At 46.3% G+C, this 23,666-nt stretch overlaps 1 protein-coding gene across 8 annotated transcripts in view; it reads right to left on the bottom strand.

Moving 5' to 3' along the window:
* DOT1L (DOT1 like histone lysine methyltransferase) overlaps positions 1-23,666 on the bottom strand; it is a 129,851-nt gene that overhangs the window by 86,553 nt on the left and 19,632 nt on the right. For all 8 annotated transcript variants that reach the window (XM_078786884.1, XM_068108026.2, XM_068107998.2 and 5 more), the window contains exons 5-7: positions 21,154-21,228; positions 19,060-19,213; positions 13,953-14,047 (exon numbers count right to left, since the gene is read on the bottom strand). In XM_078786884.1, coding sequence (XP_078643010.1) covers positions 13,953-14,047; positions 19,060-19,213; positions 21,154-21,228 — 324 coding nt within the window. The remainder of the gene's footprint in view (positions 1-13,952; positions 14,048-19,059; positions 19,214-21,153; positions 21,229-23,666) is intronic.

Raw genomic sequence — 23,666 nt, 5'->3', positions numbered from 1 at the left:
ACATGAAAATAGAAACAAAACAAAGATACTGTAGTTTTCATGGATATTTCTGACAGTTTAGTCTTGAGCTGCTCGCTTTCGAAGATTCGGTTTCTCCTTGCGGTTGTGCTCAACAACTTGTAGCACATTTTGGTAGTGGTCTTCACTTCTGGCTGCTGAAAGGAAGTCAGAGCTAAGCTTAACTCCCCTTTCTGCAGAGTCATTCACCACATTCAAGGCTTCAGCATTAGTCCATGATGTCTGGTAGGCTGCAGAGTTAGTCCATTCTTGAACATCGGTAACTAGAAATGCCCAGTCAAGCTTCAGATGATGAAATAGGTACCATGAATCTGGTCCAACAAAATCAGCCAGAGTGGTCTTCTCAGTCAAGTCATCAGGAAATCTGGGCTTTCCAAACCCAGTACCAAACCGTCCTTGTGGGTTGGTTACTGGAAAATCTGGCTGAACCTCCAGAAGTCTGTCTGCCAGAGCACGGCGATGGTCATGAGGAACAACTGAGCTGAAGAGGGCAAGTGGAACCATCTCTTCTGTGAGGTACCAGAGATGTCGTTTGAAGGCTTTCAGGGCACTTCTTGAGATTCCAGCATTGACAGCTTCATACTGTTTCAGTTTGGAGATGAGCTGCAGGTCATTCCATGGGGCATCGGTGACAGAGGTACGTCATCCACCAGGAGCTGTATACTAGAGTGACAAACGTGACAAATTCTCTGATCTTTGGCACTTGTTTTTCTGTGGTAATTGTACCTGCTGGAAGATCAGCGATTTGTTTTTCGAAGAGACATAATTTGATTGAGTAGAGGAGCTTCGCCATCCATCTGGCTTTATGCAGTGCACCAGGACGCTTGAAGGTTATTTGATGTTCAGCTACTTCACCATCAAGGAATACAGTACACAGATCAACAAATTCCAAATAATCATCACATCTTAGAGATTGCTCGGTGTGACAGAGTCTGAGAACATTATTTTGCCAGTCACTTGTCAAACTTGTTGCTGCTTCATTTAGTTGAGATGGATCAAATCGTGAAAGTGGTTCATTGAATGTGTGTGGAAACATTTCAAAGTTCTTGCGAAACCTTGAGAAGAGGAAGATATCTGGTGACTTAGATGCTTCAACTTTAAGATCAGTAAAAATGTGCGTAAGAATGACTTCACCAATGTGGTGTCTGCAGCCTGACCACAGAAGAGCTTTGTTAAGCCGTTGTTGAATTGTTACACAAGCTGCACTGATGTGGCCGGTGTTAGATGCAGTTGTGTCAAATGTCAAGTTGACAACATTCTCTTGGCAGTTCCATGATTCAAGTAGGTTATTACTCAGCTGAGCAATTATATCTCCAGATTTACGGTCTGTTCCAGGCTTGTAGGATGGAACACCCAGCAGCTTCATATCAGTTTGAGAACCCAAAAGCACAGCCAGGTGTTCTTCAAAAGTGTTTTGGTTAGTTAAGCATGGAAGCAGCTTTGAGTCCCAGTGCAACGTAGCAAGCTTCGGAGGTATCCATTTGTCCTTACAGGTAGTAGCAATATGCTGTCCAATTTTGCGTCTTGATTTATCTGCTGTAGCATATGATGTTGACACCTTCGCTACATCCCCTCCTGTTTCTTCAATAAGAGCTTCTGTGAAAGCAGCCTGTTGGGTTGGTGTCATCTTCATCCTTGATGCCAGTGAAACAAGACTGGGCCTCTTCAGGATGTCATGTGGAATGAAAACTGATGTGCCAGGTCTAACTAAACGATGATGACTTCTTGAGGTTGTTGGTGTGCTTGTTGAAGGTCCAAGAGTTACTTCTTCATCACTGTCACTAATATTATACACAGTGGTTGTAGTATTTATGTTGAACTCCAGCTCCATACTTGCTCGCCTCTCTGATTCTTTTTCCTCGCGGTTCACTTTACGCTGCATCTTATCTGCCAACAGTTTATCTTGGCAGCCAAATGTTGCACAGCGATCTGTCTTCATAGATTCCAGGAATGCTAAGTCTTCAGGATTCTTGATGTGAGAACTAGCATCATTGGGCCACAAGGGAAATGTCTCCATAAATTTCATCTCCATTTGATTCACCTTTGTGATGCTTGCTGGAGTTGTTCTTCGGTTGATAGGGATTGATCTAAGCTTGGAATTATCATCTGCAAGTTTGATAATTTTCTCAATAGCCTTGCGTTCAGAGATGATAGGAATATTAGCCTTGCCATAAAATGGTGTCACTTTCTGCAGTACAAGCTTTGCTGATTCCCACCGAGAGCGTCGTTCAAGTTTGCCATCTTCCGTGTGCCACATGAAACAACGTAGTACTTGTAAACAAGTTGGAAGTCTGGTGCCATTGATCTGGGAATCTTGTTCAGTTATGGCACTTCCAAGACCAAACACCTTGGTGGACTCTCTTGTTGCAACAGATGCTTTCTTTACTGTGCCATCCATTGTTTTATCTGAAAGAAAAAGGTAGTATTAGTAACAATAATGTCATTTCATAATTATGTACAACAAATAAATCAATTATCCAATTTTATTAGAGTATAGCCTAATAATTGTTTTAATCATCTTGTCTAGTTAAAAGATCTCTGTAAAGACAAGATGACTACAACATTCAGGATATTCTTTAATTTATATATTATATTTTAAAAATACTCTTCATTTAGCTTTATATCCATATTTTGAAAAAAATCATTATTTTGACTATTTGTATATAAATGAATTGTATCCCTATCCCTATGATGATGATATATTGCTACAGAGCACAATAATACCTTTACAAAGAGTTATTATATGTAGCAATCAGTCAATCCTTTCATTTTTATTTATGGGCCTCAAAACAGCTGCGTGTCAAATTTCCAACTCTGATACCACCGACTCAAAATATGAAATGGTGAGGTGGACCCAGAAGATGATGTCCAAACCTTACCAAATTTTGCATAGCAACTTTCTTTTATGATTGGAACGAAATAAAATTTGGGACAGATCAATCCAACATCTTTTTAAAAATAGTTGGGCGTTTGATGCACCCTAATATATATAGATATATATACATATATATATGTATATATATATATATATATATATATATATATATATATATATATATATATATATATATATATATATATATATATATATATATATATATATATATTGTTGCGGATATGGGATTTGGCCTCCATCCATATCCGCTTGTAAATATTCCCCTATTTCCCCAATACTCCCCAACTATCCCCAATCCCCCATTCCCTAGTCCCATTGTCTGTAAACAACACTCTGTAGCCCCGACCTTCCCCTTTTTCCCCCATTAAATGTCGTGCCCAGGTTCACCGCATCTCACGTAGACAACTATAGGACATCTTGCTAGTTATTCTTAGTCTATGTCAGTTAAGGACTCGTTTCCATTAATTCTGACTCTTCGTTGCACCAGAATGTGATTGTATGGCACCAGTAGTAAGTTTAGGACCTCCCAATACCTCCCCACAATCTCATCTCCGCATCCTCCCATCATCTCATGAAACAACAACACCAACAACAACAACAGCGGCGCGGGGAGTGCGCGTCCTCACTCCGGCTTGGTTAGCCGCCATTGACCATGTGCTCCGATGGGGTTACCACACAGGGGCTGACTGTCAGCTCCTCGTCAAGGGCGGAGCCCGGTAACCCCCCCGCACCCAATAAGAAGCGGCGGACCGATTCCATCTGGGGCGGAGCTAATGAGCCGAGGGCGTGTCACTCCCCGCTGGATATACGCAGCCACTTACCGGAGGTGACGTCAGATGCGCCTCAGCTTGGAGAGAAAAGGACGCCACCTCCAGCGCGACGATACCTCCCCGCATCTCTGGACCGGACCGGGTCGATTCTGCCCCTGAGCCAAGGTGCACCTTGAGCCATCGACTGCCTGCCCTCCCCTGCCATCAATCCCTGTGTGAGTCAGTCTTGTCCCGTTTGTCTATGGTCTGTCAGGAATAAGATAAGACCGTGTCTAAGTGCCCACCTTTCTGTGCTGTACCTCTTGTCCGTGTAATCTAAACATTCTGCAAACCCATATTATAACCTCCTCCGGAGGTCTTGAGAACTGTACCCCTGGTGTCGTGTCATTTAACCCAGCCGTTGTGTCCTTTCCTTCATTGATCTAGCGTAGCGCGATTCGGCCAACGTTCGAGTGTAATCGGGTAACTTGTGCGAACACGGCGGCCATTCCGCTCGGCCCACCATAACATCAAAGTCGTGTCCGTAACAATTGGTGTCGGGAAGTGGGATCGGTCCCGGAGCGCGTTTCACGCGCTCGAAATTATAACGGCGAAATTTAATTGTGTTTTACAAAAAAAAAAAAAAAAACCCGAATTTTGAAAGTCGCGCTATGGCAGACCAAGACGGCTGGGTTCCGGTAGAGGAGAGTGAGGCAGGGTCGATCCAGGACCAAAATGAGGGACAAGAGGAGAGCGAAGCAGTGAGGGTGGCAGGGTCACAAAATAGCGTCGTCGCGCACGAGGTTACGGGCGCGCAAAATGGCGCCTCGCACATGGCCACGGCGACCAAGCCCGCGACCGTAGTAGCGCCGCTGGTAGATTTGAACCTTTTTTTTATGCAAATGAAGGCCCTTATGGACAAGAATAATGAAGAAATGGAAAACAGAATAATGAGGGCTAATAGTGAGCAAATGAGGGCTGATAGTGAGCGATTGGGTGAGCGATTGGAGGGCCAAATGGGGGTAATGGGGAACCGGATGGATGCTCAGGGTGAGCGATTGGAGGGCCAAATGGGGGTAATGAGGGACGAAGCGAGGGGTACCGGTGAGGGGTTAGAACAAAGGATGGGGGCCCAGATCGGAGGGTTAGGGAGTAGAATAGAGGGATTAGACAATAGATTAGGGGAAATACAGGAGGGGTTAATGGGGGTAGAAAACAGAATGGCCGCTCAAGAGAATCAAATGGAAGGGATGCAAAAGGGGTTAGAGGGGTTAGAAAACAGGATGGAAGGCAAATTGAGGGACATGAGGGACCAAGCGGAAAGGGAAGTTAAACAAATGGGGCAGCAGATAGAGGGGGTCAGAATGGGGGTAGAAACTAAACTGGATGCTCACAGGGAGGAAATGGAGCAGATGAGGGTGGCATCTGGGCAGGAGATGCAAGTGATGGGAGAAGAGATCAGAAGAGGTGTGAGTGAGGAGGTCGGAGGAGTGCGCGAGGAGGTGAGGCACTGTAAGGAGCACATGGAGAAGGAGGTGAGAAAGGGGACTGTAAAGTTACAAGGGGGCATAGAGGACCTGACGCAGGAGGTGGAACAGCTGACGGAGGGACAAAAAGGACTAACGGAGCAGGTTCAAAGGAACACTGCGGTATTAGGAGGGTTAAAGGCGACACAGAAAGAACTAAAAGATGACTTGATAGCGACGAAGAGGGAATGTCAGATGGTACGTGAGGGACTGACAACGAGGTTGGACGAGGTGACAGAGGTAATGGAGACGAAGGACCGGCAGGTGAGGACGCACATGGAAACGGTCAAGGTAGCCTTGGAGGACGAGCTTGAGGAGACGTACCGGGAAATAAAAGAGGTGAAGCAGAAATTAGAAGAAGTGGAAGAAGGGGTGAGCGAAATTAAGAAGCGACGGAGAGGGGATAAGAAAGAGATAAAAGAGGAGGTAAAAGAATTGGTCCAAAGTCTGTGTTTGGATCGTGATGATGTGCTCATTAACCGGATAAGGGATTCGCAGGTGATGGAGGAGAAGCGAAGAGGAAGAGGATCCGGTGTAAGTGGTGACCAATATGGTCGTGCGTATGATGCGCCAGGTGATTTAAGAAGCTTGGGGGTCGAGATGGACCCGGGTGTTCGTGAGAGGCCGTTGGTGAAGTGTGCGACAGGTCTGGTGTGCGAAAAAGGAGGTGTGCGAGAAAGTCCGACTCTGGGGTGTGTGAGGAAAAAGTGCGTGCCAAGGAGTGAGGGTGTTGGCGAGAGTGAGTCGGTCGTAGCGCGTGTGCGAGGGAGCACATGGAAGCGCGGTGTGGTAAGTCTTACAGAGGGTGTGACGGGAGAGTGTGCGCAAGTGTGCGCGAGAAAGGTGTGTGACGGACAGGTGCATGAGGAAAGAGTGCGCTGTCGGGAGTAAGGGTGAGTGCGTTGTCAAGAGTGGTGGTGAGAGTAGTGAGAGTGACAAGGAGCGTGAGTTGGTTGTGACAGGTGAGCGAGGATGTACACCTGGAATGGAAGGATGCACACCTGGAATGGGAGAGCGTGAGTGGGAATGCACGCTGGAATTGGTAGTGAGGCACGTGGTTGGGTGTGCGAGTGAGGGCACACCTGTGATTGTCACAGAGGAGGTGACCGAGGAAGGGGCGCGAAGAGGTGTGTTGGTGAGGTGTGCGAGCGACGAATGTGTGCCAAAGTGTTCGGTGGTCAGGTGTGTGACCAAGGCTGTGAGTGGAAAGAGTGTACCGAGGTGTGTAAGAAAAGGTACGACGAGGAGCATGGAAACGGCTGCATGTATGAGCAAGAAAGGGGTAGCGTATGCGTGTAAGAATCCAGGTGAGGCATCGACGATAACCGGGGTAGAGTTTAGAACGACTTATAGCCGAATCAGGCCCTCGGTGCGTGCCGGGCCTCGCTTTGAACGGCCGCGTCCGTGCTCCACTAGGCGGAGCGGGCAGCTGGATAGGAAGGGTCGTCATGGCGACCACGTTTTGTTGAGACGTGCCGGCAGGTCGAGATCGGGACATTGGATGGCTCCACGCCGAGATGGTGCGTGGGATCTCGGCCCGGGTAAACCTCCTTCCCTGCACCGAATGCGGGACGTATCCAGCCGCTGGCACCAAACAACCCGCATTCATTGCTCGGCTTTACGAAGCCGGGCTTTGGACAGGAATTGGTGCACCGAGAGGCATTAGTGAGTAGACTGTGTGATGAGGTTAGTGTTTTGGACCCAAAATTAGAGAAAAACAAAATTTGATGATTGGCAATGGATTGGCAGTAATGATTGGCAGATGATGGGTAGTGATTGGCAAATTTTTGATTTGTGAAATTTGATGTGCAAAATTGGTAGTGAATGATGGGCCCGGTGGGTAAGGGTGGCATCCCTGCCACCCTTCCCATGTGGGGCAAATGCGCAATAGCTTATGGGGTGTATGGCAGTGAAAACTAGCCCGGGTGGGTTAGGATATTGATAGGGATCTAGCGAAGATGACATTAGGTGACGTTAAGATTAGTTAGTGACTGATACCTGTAGTGGGGACGCAGGTAGATTAGAGTGGATGATAAAGACGAGGGAGCGCAATAGTTTAAAGGGACGACTGGGAAGCGCAAGTTTCAGAGGGGAGTAGTTAGATGAGATGATACTGTGTGAGAGCTGGACAGGTGTGTGGGGCAGTGTATGAGTAGTGAGTGTTGTGGATCAGCGCGAATGCGCTTGGGGAGAGAAGGGTGCAGGTGGCACCAGGTGTGAGAGCACAGGTGTGCAAGTACAGGTGTGTGGAATATATGGAGCAGAGAATGAGTGGTGTGGAGAGAGTTGGAGTAAGTGGTACGGAGTGGTGTGCATGGTGCGAAGGTGTGGATGGGGGAAGAGTGGACCCCTTTCACGAGTACCCGGGGCGGGTAGTGTAAGTGTTAGGTAGAGGGTATAGGTAAATTGTGGTTGGATATTGGCATTTGTGGTGCGGTTGCAGAATGGTATTGTGGATGGGTGCATTAGTGTTGTGGAAATGGCTGGGTGTGTAGCCTGTTAGTGTGTGTAGTTGGTTGGGCACTCCACCACTGTGAGGATGTCGGCCAGGTGAGGCCGCAGGTGGGCTCTGGGAGCCGTTAGTGTCAGTGGGGCCCGAGGATCCGGAGGACGGACCCGGGTAGCCCAGTGCCAGAGAGGGCACCGAGTGGGGAGAGCGCCAGAGGGCCTTCCCCAGGTAGTTAGGTTAGGGTAAGGAGCAGGTAAGCTCGGGTGGCAACTACGGTGGTGGAGGTGTGCAGGTGGGTAGACCTGCTGGGTGAGCTACACGTCGCGGCCCAGAAATTGTGCGAGGGCACCGGGAGATGAATCGGGGGAGTGAGACCCCAAATTGAAAAGCACCACAGTTTGGTCAATGGGAATTGGTTTTTAGAACCCATAGTGTAAGAGGGCCAATGGTTTGGCAGGGAAAGACCCCGGGTAATGTAAAGTTGTTAAAGTCATTTAGGAAATAGTTAGGATTGATGAACCTGTCGCACCATACGCAGCCACTTACCTGAGGTGATGATGATGACTCCACACCTGTGTTCCCTTGTTTTGTGTTGCAGGAAATGAGAATTGCTGTGTGGATTTGTGAGACGCATCACGACGTGGATGAGACATTGGGGTGATTCCATCTCTCCCTCCCTAGGAGGGACTGATGATGAATTGGTGATGGCAAATTTTGATGTTGAGTTGGAGATGGCAAATTGTGATGAGAGTTGGAAATGGCAAATTTGATTGGTTAGGAGGGAGAGAAGACGAATTTGGTTTATGGGAGGAACGGGGAAGACAGTAGGGACGTTTGTTGATTTGTAAAGTAGATGTTTATGGGTAGTGTTGTGTTTTGTGGCTACAGTAAGGGGTAAGGGAGGGGCAATGTAGGTTACCTGGTGGGGGGGGGGGGGCGTACGGTAGGAACGTACCTGTCTCACCTGGTTCCCATGTGCCCGCAGTGTGCATCATCTTGTATTGCGTGCACTTTTGCGCCCTTACCACCTTACTCACTTGTCTTTTCTTTTGTCTCCCACCTCCGAGGATCTGGCTTTGGGGCAGAGAGAGAGGAGAGAGAGGTGCTGGCTCCGCAGTTGTGGGCCTGCACTTTCGCTGCTTGCTGCCTGGATCGATACACCATATGGACCGCAATTTTGGTGGCCACCCACAATGGACCGCAGTTCTTTTGCGGCCAAGCACCACCCGTGGATGGACCTATGGGTCAACGTGGCACCTATGCCATACAGGTGAACCACTAATAGTTGGCCCCCTGACACCACAAATTAGAAATGGACGCGGTTGGCGCCTTTCTTTATTTTTGAAGGAAGCCAGAACACCAAGTGGGCTCCAAGGCAAGACCAGCGGCAGAACATCGGCCGGCTGCGACACCACCGGTGACGTTGAGCACTTTATTGGTGCACCGGATGGTGCTGACTGTGTTATGGGGTGGTGCTTTTGGTGCTTGAACGGGGTGCTCTGCACATTATTAAAGGCCGTAAGGCCACAGAGCACTCGTGGGTTGGTGTATCGATGCTGGCATGCGTGCTCTCTCTCTATGCATAACATCTGCATGTGTTCCTCCAAAAACAGGTCCTGGATCGTAGTGTAAATATCAGTGTAGTCTTGTGTAAATAATGCTCCCTACCGGCTGTATGTTTAGTTTGAGGATTCTTTCCGCGATTCGGTTATCCTGTGGGTGTGTTTCTGTGAGGAGAAGGGTGCAACGTCGCAGGGGGACATATTTACTCATTTGTGAACATCTGTAAAACTGTCGCACTCAGGGTAGAGTTAATAGTAGAGGGAACTACATCTGAGTGCCACACTAAAGTAGGTAAAAATTTATCGGGTCGGGACGCCCCGAGGTAGAGAAGGGTGCAATGTTGCGGATATGGGATTTGGCCTCCATCCATATCCGCTTGTAAATATTCCCCTATTTCCCCAATACTCCCCAACTATCCCCAATCCCCCATTCCCTAGTCCCATTGTCTGTAAACAACACTCTGTAGCCCCGACCTTCCCCTTTTTCCCCCATTAAATGTCGTGCCCAGGTTCACCGCATCTCACGTAGACAACTATAGGACATCTTGCTAGTTATTCTTAGTTTATGTCAGTTAAGGACTCGTTTCCATTAATTCTGACTCTTCGTTGCACCAGAATGTGATTGTATGGCACCAGTAGTAAGTTTAGGACCTCCCAATACCTCCCCACAATCTCATCTCCGCATCCTCCCATCATCTCATGAAACAACAACACCAACAACAACAACAGCGGCGCGGGGAGTGCGCGTCCTCACTCCGGCTTGGTTAGCCGCCATTGACCATGTGCTCCGACGGGGTTACCACACAGGGGCTGACTGTCAGCTCCTCGTCAAGGGCGGAGCCCGGTAACCCCCCCACACCCAATAAGAAGCGGCGGACCGATTCCATCTGGGGCGGTGCTAACGAGCCGAGGGCGTGTCACTCCCCGCTGGATATACGCAGCCACTTACCGGAGGTGACGTCAGATGCGCCTCAGCTTGGAGAGAAAAGGACGCCACCTCCAGCGCGACGATACCTCCCCGCATCTCTGGACCGGACCGGGTCGATTCTGCCCCTGAGCCAAGGTGCACCTTGAGCCATCGACTGCCTGCCCTCCCCTGCCATCAATCCCTGTGTGAGTCAGTCTTGTCCCGTTTGTCTGTGGTCTGTCGGGAATAAGATAAGACCGTGTCTAAGTGCCCACCTTTCTGTGCTGTACCTCTTGTCCGTGTAATCTAAACATTCTGCAAACCCATATTCTAACCTCCTCCGGAGGTCTTGAGAACTGTACCCCTGGTGTCGTGTCATTTAACCCAGCCGTTGTGTCCTTTCCTTCATTGATCTAGCGTAGCGCGATTCGGCCAACGTTCGAGTGTAATCGGGTAACTTGTGCGAACACGGCGGCCATTCCGCTCGGCCCACCATAACATCAAAGTCGTGTCCGTAACAATATATATATATATATATATATATAGATATAGATATATATAGATATATATATATAAATAATCAGAAGAAATTCAATAAGTAGCGGACATAGCTTCAAGACGGTCGATCTTTAATTTTCACCAAGCTTTCGACCAACAGGTCTTCTTCTTAGTCTCCAAGAACAGCTGGCATGCATACAAGACAGGTATGTATGATGTCGATTTATGAATAAAATACATACAAAAAGAACAGTATCCTTAACATGCACTCACCTTCCTCGAGTGAAACGAAAGTGAGCTACAGTTTACAGTTACAGTTTGTACACGCGCAAATATATAAACACATCCAAGCACATATTCATATACTGTTTATATTTATATTAATTATGTTATTTTGTTAATAAAAACCTCAGAGGGAATACTTATACATTACATATATATATAAATTTGTATGGGGGTGGGGGAGTGGGAGGGAGGAATTAATGTTTGAGGATGGGGGATCATCGTTGCCGGTGGGCATGTCGTGGCACGAAAGTTTGCATTTAAAGTTGCCGGATGCATTTCCACAAAAAAAGTGCAAGATGATCCTTGAAAGACGTGAACTCATGTGCCACCTTTGCTCCTTGGAGATGTACGTCCTGTTATCAATTCTCTTGTAAAAAAAAAAAAGGCCCATTTCATCATCGTTGAACACCTGTTCCGGGGCCTAGCCTTTTGCTGTTACAAACTCCAAGAAGTTGGGCTTGAAGGAATGCTGCATATGATGGACTCATTCACATGATACTCAGCTGACCGACGCTACTCATCCCACCATGCAATTTGTCTAAAATTACAATTTTCTACGCTAATGTCATAACTGTATGGAATTTCTTCACTCCTCTCACTTAGAAAGGCTTATTTTTGGAAAGCGGTACTGTATTTAAGGGTACAGTATGCGGATAAATAAGGATGAGTTCATGAAATCTTCTGTCACCGTTCTGTCACTCAAATGACAGAACAAGAGGTTCTGTCACTCAAGCTTTTGGGTTTCACTATCTGCCATGATCTTTCCTGGGAAAACCACATTTCCAATCTGGCCTCGCAAGCCAGTCGCCAACTGGGCATCCTTTGTCGTGTGAAGTCCTTCCTGGGCACGACTGAGCTTCTCACCACATGCAAGGCATTCATCCACAGCTCAATGGAATACTGCTCTCTCCTTTGGGCTGTTGCACCTGCCTCACACCGAGCTCGGCTTCACGCTGTAGAAACCAAAATCTTTCAGAATCATTGGCATCTCCAACGATGAAGCCGATACTGACCGCAAGCAAGTCGGTGGTCTTTCTGTCTTCTACCGACTCCTCTCCAGCCTAGCTCCCCCTGTTCTGTCCCCCAAATATTCCTTCAGGTCGCACAAGATCTGCCAGCAACCTCTTCTGGTGAAACTGCCAAAATCAAGACTCTCTGTTCACCTTCACTCTTTCATTCCTCTTTTTCCCCACCTCTGGAACAAACTCCCACACTCTTCAATCCCACTCCTGCCTCCAGGTCTTTAAAACAGCTGTTCACCACCATCTCTTATCTTCCCCCATCCAAAACCTTATTATTTTCTATCCCCGTTAATACACCCCAAATCCAACTCTTTCAATCTCAAACGTCTTTCCTGAAATTCCTAGTAGTGTTCATTTGCTTTATACTGTGCACCCAATCAAAATATTATGCCATTATGTGCTACACTACATGCCCAAAAGTATGTGGACATCCCTCCTAATTAGTGGATTCGGCTATTTCAGCCACACCCATTGCTGACAGGTACATATAATCAAGCACACAGCTATGCAATCTCCAAAGACAAACATTGGCAGTGGAACGGGCCGTACTGAAGAGCTCATTGACTTTCAACGTGGCACCGTCGTAGGATGACACCTTTCCAACAAGTCAGTTCGTCCAATTTCTGCCCTGCTGGAGCTGCCCTGGTCAACTGTAAGTGTGGTTATTGTGAAGTGGTAACGTCTAGGAGCAACAACAGCTCAGCCGGGAAGTGGTAGGCCACACAAGCCCACAGAGCAGGACAGCCGAGTGCTGAAGCGCGTAAAAATAGTCTGTCCTCGGTTGCAACACTCACTACCGAGTTCCATACTGCCTCTGGAAGCAACGTCAGCACAACAACTGTTCGTCAGGAGCTTCATGAAATGTGTTTCCATGGCCGAGCAGCTGCACACAAGCCTAGGATCACCATGCACAATGCCAGGAGTCGGCTAGAGTGGTGTAAAGCTCGCCGCCATTGGACTCTGGAGCAGTGGAAACGCGCAATGCCAAACATCGATTGGAGTGATGTAAAGCTCGCCGCCATTGGACTCTGGAGCAGTGGAAACGCGTTCTCTGGAGTGATGAATCACGCTTCACCATCTGGCCTCTTCTGGACGAATCTGGGTTTGGCAGATGCCAGGAGAACACTACCGACCCGAATGCATAGTGCCAACTGTATAAAGTTTGGTGGAGGAGGAATAATGGTCTGGGGCTGTTTTTCATGGTTCGGGCTCGGCCCCTTAGTTCCAGTGAAGGGAAATCTTAACGCTACAGCATACAATGATATTCTAAACGATTGCAGGCTTCCAACTTTGTGGCAACAGTTTTGGGAAGGCCCTTTCCTGTTTCAGCATGACAATGACCCCGTGCACAAAATGAAGTCCATACAGAAATGGTTTGTCGAGATCGATGTGGAAGAACTTCACTGGCCTGCACAGAGCCTTGACCTCAACCCCATCGAACACCTTTGGGATGAATTGGAATGCCAACTGCTAGCCAGGCCTAATCGCCCAACATCAGTGCCCGACCTGACTAATGCTCTTGTGGCTGAATGGAAGCAAATCCCGGCAGCAATGTTCCAACATCCAGTGGAAATCCTTCCCAGAAGAGTGGAGGCTCTTATCGCAGCAAAGGGGGGGACCAACTCCATATTAATGCCCTTGATTTTGGAATGAGACGAGTGATGTTCAGGTGTCCACATACATTCGTTCATATCGTGTATCTCCACCAATCAGATTTCCTGCTCGCACTCCAAGTGCACAGAGACAAAAATCGTGGCTTGTAGGAAATTTACATTGTGTTCGGAAATGTATATCAGGAGTTGAAAAGACCCTTCCCATCTCCTTTTTCTCAAGACTGCGTGGGGCAAGGTGTTCTATGAACTCTCTAATTCAAGTAGCAGTATAGATGCATCTTTTCTTAATGTCCTTGTCATACATGTCGTTAGGATATGTCCGAGCTACTATATAAGGCTGAAACACGAAGAGAATGACAGAACATGTAGTCACAAAATAGTGCAATTGTGTGTTGCAGTACATATTGAGATATTACAATATTATTACCTCTGCGTACTGTGCAGGTATATCGGCCTTTTCCACGCCATAACAGTGCCGACAGCGTGTAGCAGCCGCCACCTGCAGGACCACTTGGCCGACACCTGTGCAAACAATAACCTTCATGACCAACACTCCACAAACAACTTGCATTGCAAAGAACTTCAAACTTGTAACAATGCACAACTACCACACAAAGCAATTAATACAAAACGTTTTGTGATGATCACGAAAACGTTTTGACATATGATTTGGTGTGTGTGTGTGTGTGTGTGTGTGTGTGTGTGTGTGTGTGTGTGTGTGTGTGTGTGTGTGTGTGTGTGTGTGTGTGTGTCATGCATTCCAAAACCGCTCGACAAAACGTGTTGAAATTTGTGTGCCAGGTGTGCCAGGGAAGGTTAGGCATTAAAACAATTTGTAGTACGACTTAAAAAACAGTACAACTCACTCTATTAACCTTCTCACACCACCATAATGGTTCTAACCTTGTTTAACTCCAAAAAACTTTCAACTGTAGACACTGATGGCATCGACAACCACAAAAGCAATCTTCAGTGGGGCATTTATAAAGACACAGTTAAGCCTGATGTTGACTTAACGGTTATGGTGGCTGACTTAAGATCTTAAGGTCTCGAGTTTGAGCCCCTGTCGTGCCATTGAAATAACACCAGGTGGGTTGACTCAGCCTATCATCCTTCCGAGGTCACCAAAATGAGTACTAGCTTCCTGGTAACAGGGGCACTGCATCAGCGGCGCAGCCATGCTTCCAGGAATAATGCAACGAAACAACAACAACCAACACAGCTGACACAACCGACAAGTTACAGACAACGTTTAAGCAAAAGTATCCATAAATTAACTCAAATCATATGGGATAACTCGTCCTAAAACAAGGAAATTCAAGGAAATTGGAAACATAAGGCCATTTGTCCCATCATGCCTATTCTTCATCCAAAGGCCATCAATTCAATCCATCAGTCTATTAATCATCGATGATATAAACCCAATCTACACTTTATCCAGGAGGAGGCAGAGCGGGGAGGACAACAGTGGGACAGGCACTATATGGAACAAATGGTGATGGTTTTCCTTTTACAAGGGGCTGGGGGATTGCTGGGTGGATGAGGTGGGTTGTAGGGTGAGGTGGGTTGTAGGGTGAGGTGGGTTGTAGGGTGAGGTGGGTTGTAGGGTGAGGTGGGTTGTAGGGTGAGGTGGGTTGTAGGGGGAGGAGGGTTGTAGGGTGAGGTGGGTTGTAGAGTGAGGTGGGTTGTAGGGTGAGGTGGGTTGTAGGGTGAGGTGCGTTGTAGGGTGAGGTGGGTTGTAGGGTGAGGAGGGTTGTAGGGTGAGGAGGGTCGTCGGGTGAGAAGTGATCAAACATCAATAGCACATTCACTTTTTTGTGAGACCCATTCGAAGATATCGCATGTATGCAATCATCCATCCACACCTAAGCTACCTACCACAGTACTGCCATTGTCAACATACCCCTATCCAATTCCAGTTTAAACCTATTGTTTTTGCCGCCACTACCTTTCCAGAAAAGCAATTCCATACTTCAACTACTCTCTGAGTGAAAGACCCATCTTCCTACCATCCTAACTCTCTCACTCTTTACTCTTAAACCGAAAACCTTGGTCCCATCAGTAATCTCCTGCACATATTGTCATGTGAATGCTCTCAGTTAACACCGGGAGAGTCACGGAAGGCAAACCGAGCGTTACTCGGAGGCGATGATCAAATGCCGATTTTACGATATGCACGGGAGGAAGAAAGAGAAAGAAGAGGAAGCTGAAGAGCTTACCTGTGATCCTGCCGGCAGTTCCCGAACCTGCATATAATAACTCGAACACGGATTTAAAATGTACAGAAAATAACGAAAGCGTTTATTGAACCATTGAGCCATATTAAACCACATTAAACCATATTCCATTGAGCTGCTTTCATCCGCAGCTCAATGGAATACAGCTCTCCCCTCTGGGCTGGTGCTCCTGCCTCACACCAAGTTCAGCTTCACGCTGTTGAAACCAAAGCTTTCAGACTCATTGGAATCTCCCCCGATGAAGCTAACTCCGAGGGCCTTTCACTCACTCACCACAGGCAGGTTTGGTGGTCTTTCTGTCTTCTACTGACTCCTCTCCGGCCTTGCTCCCCCAGCTCTCTCTGTGCTCTGTCCCCCAAATATCCCTGCAGGTTGCACAAGATCTGTCAGCAACCCTCTTATGGTTAAACTGCCAAAATCAAGACTCTCTGCTCACCTTCATGCTTTCATTCCTCTTTTCTCCCGCCTCTATAACAAACTCCCTCACTCTCTTCAATCCCACTCCTCCCTCCAAGTCTTTAAAACAGCTGTTCACCACCATCTCTTATCTTTCCCCATCCAAAACATTGATCTTTTCTAACCCCACTAATTCACCCCAGATCCACTTTTTTGAAATACCAACTTCTTTCCTGGATGTCCTTGCAGTGTCCATGTGTTTATAACTTCTCCCACCCACCCCCTCCCTTCCCATGCCTCCTGCCCCCAAGCCCCCTCCCCCCAAAGATCTCCCGATGTCCCTATTCTCAAATGTTGTGTTTGTGTGCTTCCACCTCTCTCTCCCCATCTTGTCTACCACTCCCCTTCGTATGTTTTATGTGTCTGTTTGACTTTTTGTGTGATTAATGTTAGCTCTTTCACGAGCCTCGATCTTGTATACAAAAAAAAAACCAAAAAAAAACGGAATGCCTGGACAAAGAAAAGCGCGAGCCAATCAATGGATTGAATTGATGCAGCTCTTCCTCCTCACGTCAGATGAACAGTGGAACGAGGATACGATGCCGGTCCACAACCGCTTCCACCAGAAACGAGGTCCAGAACGTCAAGACAGGGGGGGGAGAATAGTCAGTGCTGAACCGTCTTTCACCAGAGTCCGATACCAAGGGGGCAACAAGATGTCGGTCAGAGAGTTATTTTATCGGCCGTCTCGTGAAGTCATCTGTGACTCAACACCAATCAGCCCGCAGGCCACCACTGCCTGCTCAGATCTCCACCAGTCAGCGCGCCGCTTCTTGCTCACCCTTCTTTCACCAATCAGTGAGTGCCTTCTTGTTCCGCCCTGGCCAATCAGTGAGTCCCTTCTTTCCCCGGCCTTCCTGTTGGTCAACTCCCGCCCAATCACTGTTCTTCTGGGCGTGGCTGTCGGCCTGCCCGAACGATTTGTCCCTGCCAGGCGGGATTGTTACCCTAGTGCTTGATGCCTGGCTTCCGGTTGGTTTGTATTATTAAGTGTGGTTTAATGGGCACTTTCTCACTAGTGTCTATGGTGTGGTGCCAAAAGGAACAAAGGAAATAAATCACTGAGGTTTGATGAACAGGGGAATTAACATAATCCGTATAACTAGTTAACATGCCCCATTCCTCGTAATGGGGATGAAGATCCACCTTAATCCGACATCCCGGCTAAACAGGTCCTCTACTTATTACATGGTGGTGGTTCTTCTTCTTCATGACAGTCGGAGCATGATACCTACACAAATCTACCTGACTCTACATATCACTACCCCACCGACATAATATTTTGTCTGTACCCTTCATTATCTTAAATATCTCTATCAAATCCCCTCGTAATCGCCTCCTTCCTACCATATAAAGTCCTGTATCCTTGAGCCACTCATCATAGCTTAGTCGAGGCATCAATGTAGTTCTCCACTGAACCCTCTCTATGGCAGCTACAGTGCATTCAGAAAGTATTCAGACCCCTTCACTTTTTTCACATTTTGTTATGTTGCAACCTCATGCTGAAATCGTTTAAATTCATTTTTTCCCTCATCAATCTACACTCACTACCCCATAATGACAAAGAGAAAACAGGATTTTAGAAAGTTTTGCAAATTTATTAAAAAGAAAAAACTGAAATATCACATTGACATAAGTATTCATCCCCTTTGCTATGACACTTGAAATTTAGCTCAGGTGCCTCCCATTTCTCTTGATCATCTTTGAGATGTTTCTACACCTTGATTGGAGTCCACCTGTGGTCAATTCAATTGATTGGACATGATTTGGAAAGGCACACATCTGTCTATATAAGGTCTCACAGCTGACAATGCATATCAGAGCAAAAACAAAGCCATGAGGCCGAAGGAACTGCCTGCAGAGTTCAGAGACAGGATTCTGTCGAGGCACAGATTTGCGGAAGCCTACAAAAAAAATTCTGCTGCATTGAAGGTTCCCAAGAGCACAGTGGCCTCCATAATTCTTAAATGGAAGAAGTTTGGAACAACCAGGACTCTTCCTAGAGCTGGCCGCCCGGCCAAACTGAGCAATCGTGGGAGAAGGGCCTTGGTGAGAGAGGTGACCAAGAACCCGATGGTCACTGGCTGAGCTACAGAGATCCTGTGTGGAGATGGGAGAAACTTCCAGAAGGACAACCATCACTGCAACACTCCACCGATCTGGGCTTTATGGCAAAGTGGCAAGACGGAAGCCTCTCCTCAGTGAAAGACACCTGAAAGTCTGCTTGGAGTTTGCAAAAAAGCACCTAAAGGACTCTCAGACTGTGAGAAACAAGATTCTGTGGATTCTGATTCTGTGTGTGCCTTTCCAAATCATGTCCAATCAATTGAAATTACCACAGGTGGACTCCTATCAAGGCGTAGAAACATCTCAAAGATGATCAAGAGAGATGGGAGGCACCTGAGCTAAATTCCAAGTGTCATAGCAAAGGGTATGAATACTTATGTCAATGTGATATTTCAGTTTTTTCTTTTTAATAAATTTGGAAAACTTTATAAAATCCTGTTTTCTCTTTGTCATTATGGGGTATTGAGTGTAGATTGATGAGGGAAAAAATGAATTTAAACGATTTCAGCACAAGGCTGCAACATAACAAAATGTGAAAAAAGTGAAGGGGTCTGAATACTTTCTGAATGCACTGTCTGTCCTCCCTCCGATGTGGCACCCAAAACTGTACACCATAATCTATCCTGAACCAAATTATTAGCTTCATATGCTAAACACCCAAAATTTGTTCCAACACCAAAATGTTGAATGTAAAATAAGGTGCTGTGAAAAATCGAAGTCAGTGTGACAAAAAGGTAACTGAACAATTTTTTGGAACGAGCGACAACTACTTACCACTACCAAGGTCTACAAAGGTGTCATCTTCACCCATATGAACCTCGTCAATCATCTGTGCTACGAGGTCAAAAGAAGTCTCGCCGTACACCTCTGGAGAGAAAGGCTCGTAGCTGTTCAGCTTGTCAGGATCAGTGACCGAGTGGTTATATACCTGGAGAAAAATTAAAAATCGCGTTTTTAATCAAAAAATGGTTTCAATGAGATCAATTTACAACGTACATTTGCCAAGATGCACACATGTTAAACAGCAAGTTTGTGGCCATGGAAAGGAATACAAAAATAAAGGTTCATTTCTATCAGTTATTGAATACAACAAACGGAAATGCCTCAAGCTCAGCCTTGTAACATTTTCGACAATTTGTACCTTTGTGAAGCAATTCCTTGTGGTAGCAGTATACTGGGAGCACGTTGCTTTTTTGAGTTTGTCAAAAGACCATGACATGAACGGACCATCAAACTTCTCCAAAATGATACCAGGGGATCTTGTCTGTTCTTTGTGGAAACAAATGACAAGCTTGAACAGCGAGTGTCTTTGGGTTCGATTTTATTGGCATTTTATGGCCGGCACCATGTTGCGACAGCTCCTCTCAGATTTCATCGTGGAAATATTGCAGCTTCATGCTCATTTATCATCAGAAACCTTGGGTTTGATTGAAATTTTTTTGGGGGGAACTGGTTTGTTTTATCGAGTTGGTTTGCAATCGTGTTGCAATCATTGGGAGTTGTGAAACCACGAGTTTCATATACCGTACTCCAATGGCAGGTTTTTCCTCCACCAAATGCTGCGACTCAGTCAGATCCGTGTTTTTGAACAACATTATTGTTGTTGTTATTTTGTTATTTATACAATATCAAAAGACAAAATGACGTGTTGGATTTACTATGAATCGAATTCGATGCAGGTGCACAAATACCGTAATCACCCGTGCAATATTCCGCTGTCGTGTATAATACATCGGGCACTTTTCAGATTAAAGTTTAAAGAAAATACCAATTTATATGTACAACCTGCACCCCAAAAATTAACTCCAGCCCAGGAGTGAAAATTAATTTTCACACAAAAGAGGTGTTTGCCGATCTATGGAGAGAGCCATTTTAGATGGTGTATGTTGGTTTGTATGCAGCCTGTGGATGCTTAGCTGCATCATTTTCTGGGGGCCCAACTCTGCCACTTATGCAATGCCCCCCATTACCAGTAAGCTGGTACCGTGAAATGGGGTGAATAGGGACAGCAAGGTGAATAGGGACACAAACTGACAAAAAGTTCGGAAACTTTTTTCGCTGAAAATTTATAACCATACTGATTTGTTGATATTTGGGTTGAAAGTGTTCTCTTGTTTTTAAAAAAAACAACTTATAGTCCCTATTAACCCCATATATAAGGGTTAAATATGAATAAATAGGATTTTTATGGCTGTCCCTATTCACCCCGTTTTACGGGTGAATAGGGACAGTCACTAATACAAAAAAAAAATAATCAAGAAATAGGGACAGTTTGGAGAAACTTTTTATCCCATATTTTTTTTCATTGGCACCATGGTTTATATTATGGATGCATATTATGTGCATCCATCTGAGCTATCAATTTAGCAATAAGTTGGAAACTCAGGATTGTTTCTTGATAATTATTTTTTTGTATTAGTGACTGTCCCTATTCACCCGTAAAACGGGGTGAATAGGGACAGCCATAAAAATCCTATTTATTCCTATTTAACCCATATATGGGCTTAATAGGGACTATAAGTTGCTTTTTTTAAAAACAAGAGAACACTTTCAACCCAAATATCAACAAATCAGTATGGTTATCAATTTTGAGCGAAAAAAGTTTCCGAACTTTTTTTCAGTTTGTGTCCCTATTCACCTTGCTGTCCCTATTCACCCCATTTCACGGTACTCATTTCAGAAGGATGACAGGCTGAGTCAATCAACCTGGTGTTAACTCAATGGCAATGACAGGGGCTCAAACTCTCATGTGTGACACTCAGAGGAAGGACTCTCGCACTAATCTCCCACGTATGGTAGAATTCAATGCAGAATGACATGGCTTTACACGCTGTGATAAACGGTGGCAAAAACAGCCATTGAACTCACCTGCTGCAAGATGTGTCGCAAAAGACCATGAGAGGGCCGCGTCTGTAGCTTCATTGGTCGTGTGGTGCCTTTCCACTGCGCACACACAGACACAAAGAAGGTCAGTTTCGCTTTATCAGACATTAAATGATAACAACATATTTGAATCCTGTTAGAGGAATGCGGCCTTTAAAATTTGCTGTCACAAATACCGCTTTGGGTGATGAACTTGCTATTATTGCGAGTTCATGAATGAATATTCATGGCAAATTGAAAACTGCAAGTCAAACTGGACTTGCAAGGAAATATATCGGATTTTAACCTTTCGGCAAGGCCAAGGTGGTTTTTCGTGCTTGCACGTCCTGAAAGCTGGAGGGTGTCCTGTATTTTTTTTATTTTTTTTATTTTTTGTATACTGAATCGAGGCTCGTGAAAGAGCTAACATTTACTTCACAAACAAACCAACCAGACAAACAAAATATATAAAAAGAGGGAGCGGAAGACAAGATGGGGAGAGAAGGGGAAGCACACAAACACAACATTTGAGAGCAGGGAGATGTGTGGAGATTCCAATGATTCTGAACGCTTTGGTTTCAACAGCGTGAAGACGAGCTAGGTGTGAGGCAGGAGCACCACCCCAGAGGGGAGAGCAGTATTCCATTGAGCTGCGGATGAAAGCCTTGTATGTGGTGAGGAGCTCAGGTGTGCCAAGGAAGGACGTCGCACGACGGAGGATGCCCAGTCGGCGACTGGCTTTGGAGGCCAGATTTGAAATGTGGTTTTCCCAGGAAAGATCATGGCAGATAGTGAGACCCAAAAGCTTGAGTGACAGAACTTCTTGGAGAGGATTATTCAGAAAGTGGATGGGAGGGTTGTCCAGTCGGTCTTTTCGGAGAGACATCGTAAGAGTGTGAGATTTGTCAGGATTGCAAGACATGTTCCACTTGTTTGCCCAGTCTGTGATTTTGTCCAGGTCTGCAGAGAGTGAGGAGGCTGCAGACTGCCGATCTGAGGGATGAAGAATGGAGCGACAGAGAGTAGAGTCATCAGCAAAGAGATACAGAGGATTTTCAAGAGAGTCAGAGAGATCATTGATGAAGACCAGAAAAAGCACAGGGCCCAGAACACTGCCTTGTGGAACTCCAGACTGAACAGGAAGAGGAGATGAGAGAATCCCATTCAGGGCCACACGTTGACTACGACTAGAGAGGAAGTCCGCCAGCCATGCGTGGAGATTTCAATGGATACCAAAAGAGGAGAGTTTGGTGAGCAGAGCGGGGTGCCAGACCGTATCAAAGGCAAGTGATATGTCAAGGGAGACTGCTCTAATTTCCGGTTTGGCATTGAGGACCTCCATCCATTGTTGAGAAAGCAGAAGCAGCATGTCCAGAGTAGAGTGTCCAGGTCTGAAACCAAATTGATGATCAGAGATCACGCCATTGGAGAAGAGGAAAGATTTCATATCTGAAGCAATGATGGATTCCATGACTTTGCTGATTAATTGGGAGAAGGCTGATTGGTCTGTAGTTGCTGGGATCTGTTTTTGCACCTTTTTGTGCAAAGCGGTGATGTTGGCAGATTTCCAAGCAGATGGAAGATGACCTTGAGCAAAAGAGGGGGTGAAGAGAACAGAGAGAGGGAGTGAAAGAGCGGAAGAACAGGATTTTAGGACCCGTGGGCTGATGCCGCCAGGTCCAGTTGCAGAATCCGAGTCGAGGGTTGACAGAAACTTTTCCACCTTGTCAGGAGGAAAGGACACAGAGTCCAGGAGCAGCTGGGTACGACTGGGTACGGTGGGTACAGAGAGGGATGGGTTTGGGACACAAGATTTAGAGGCAAACACAGAGTTGAGGCATTCAGCTTTTTCACGTGCGGAGTCAGCCGTGTGGCCATTTGAGGTGAGGGAGGGGATGGAGGGGGAACAAACACCAGAAACAGATTTGACCAGACGCCACCAGGATTTGGAAGAGGGAGACAGATAAGAGAGTTCGGTCCTGAGAACGGAGAGATATTGTTTCCTGGCTCTCCTGAGGGTAGACACACACTTGTTTCGGGCTTTGTGAAAGTAATGAGATTTCCTTCCGTTGGATTTGCTTTCCAGGAGACGAAAGCAAGTTGTTTCTGGGCAATAGCCTCACCACAAGATTCCGTGTACCATGGACGGGAGGAAGGGTATGACAACTGAAGACGAGATGGGATAAATCTGTGCATGAGAGAGAGCAATTTACTTTGGAAGAATTCCCAGGATGAGTTGATGTCAGAGGCGGTAGAGATGGGAGACCAGTCCAGATGATTGATGGCTGCTTGAAGACCGTGCCAGTTGGCCTGAGTGAAATGCCAGACTCGTCGACGCTGAGGAGGCTCTCTGAGAATGGTCAGAGAGATGTCCACTTTAACAAGCACATGATCAGATGAGCCAATTGGGGCAGAAGAAGAGCAGCAAACATTTTCAGGGAAGTTAGTCATAACCAAGTCCAGAAGAGAAGATGCTCCGTTGACTGAAATCTGGGTCGGGAAATTGACAGATTGTGTCA

Source organism: Myxine glutinosa, chromosome 1 (assembly GCF_964187855.1).
Source record: "Myxine glutinosa chromosome 1, kmMyxGlut1.1, whole genome shotgun sequence".
NCBI lineage: Eukaryota > Metazoa > Chordata > Myxini > Myxiniformes > Myxinidae > Myxine > Myxine glutinosa.
Note: the sequence above shows the minus strand (reverse complement) of the source record. Positions and strands in the feature narration are given on the sequence as shown.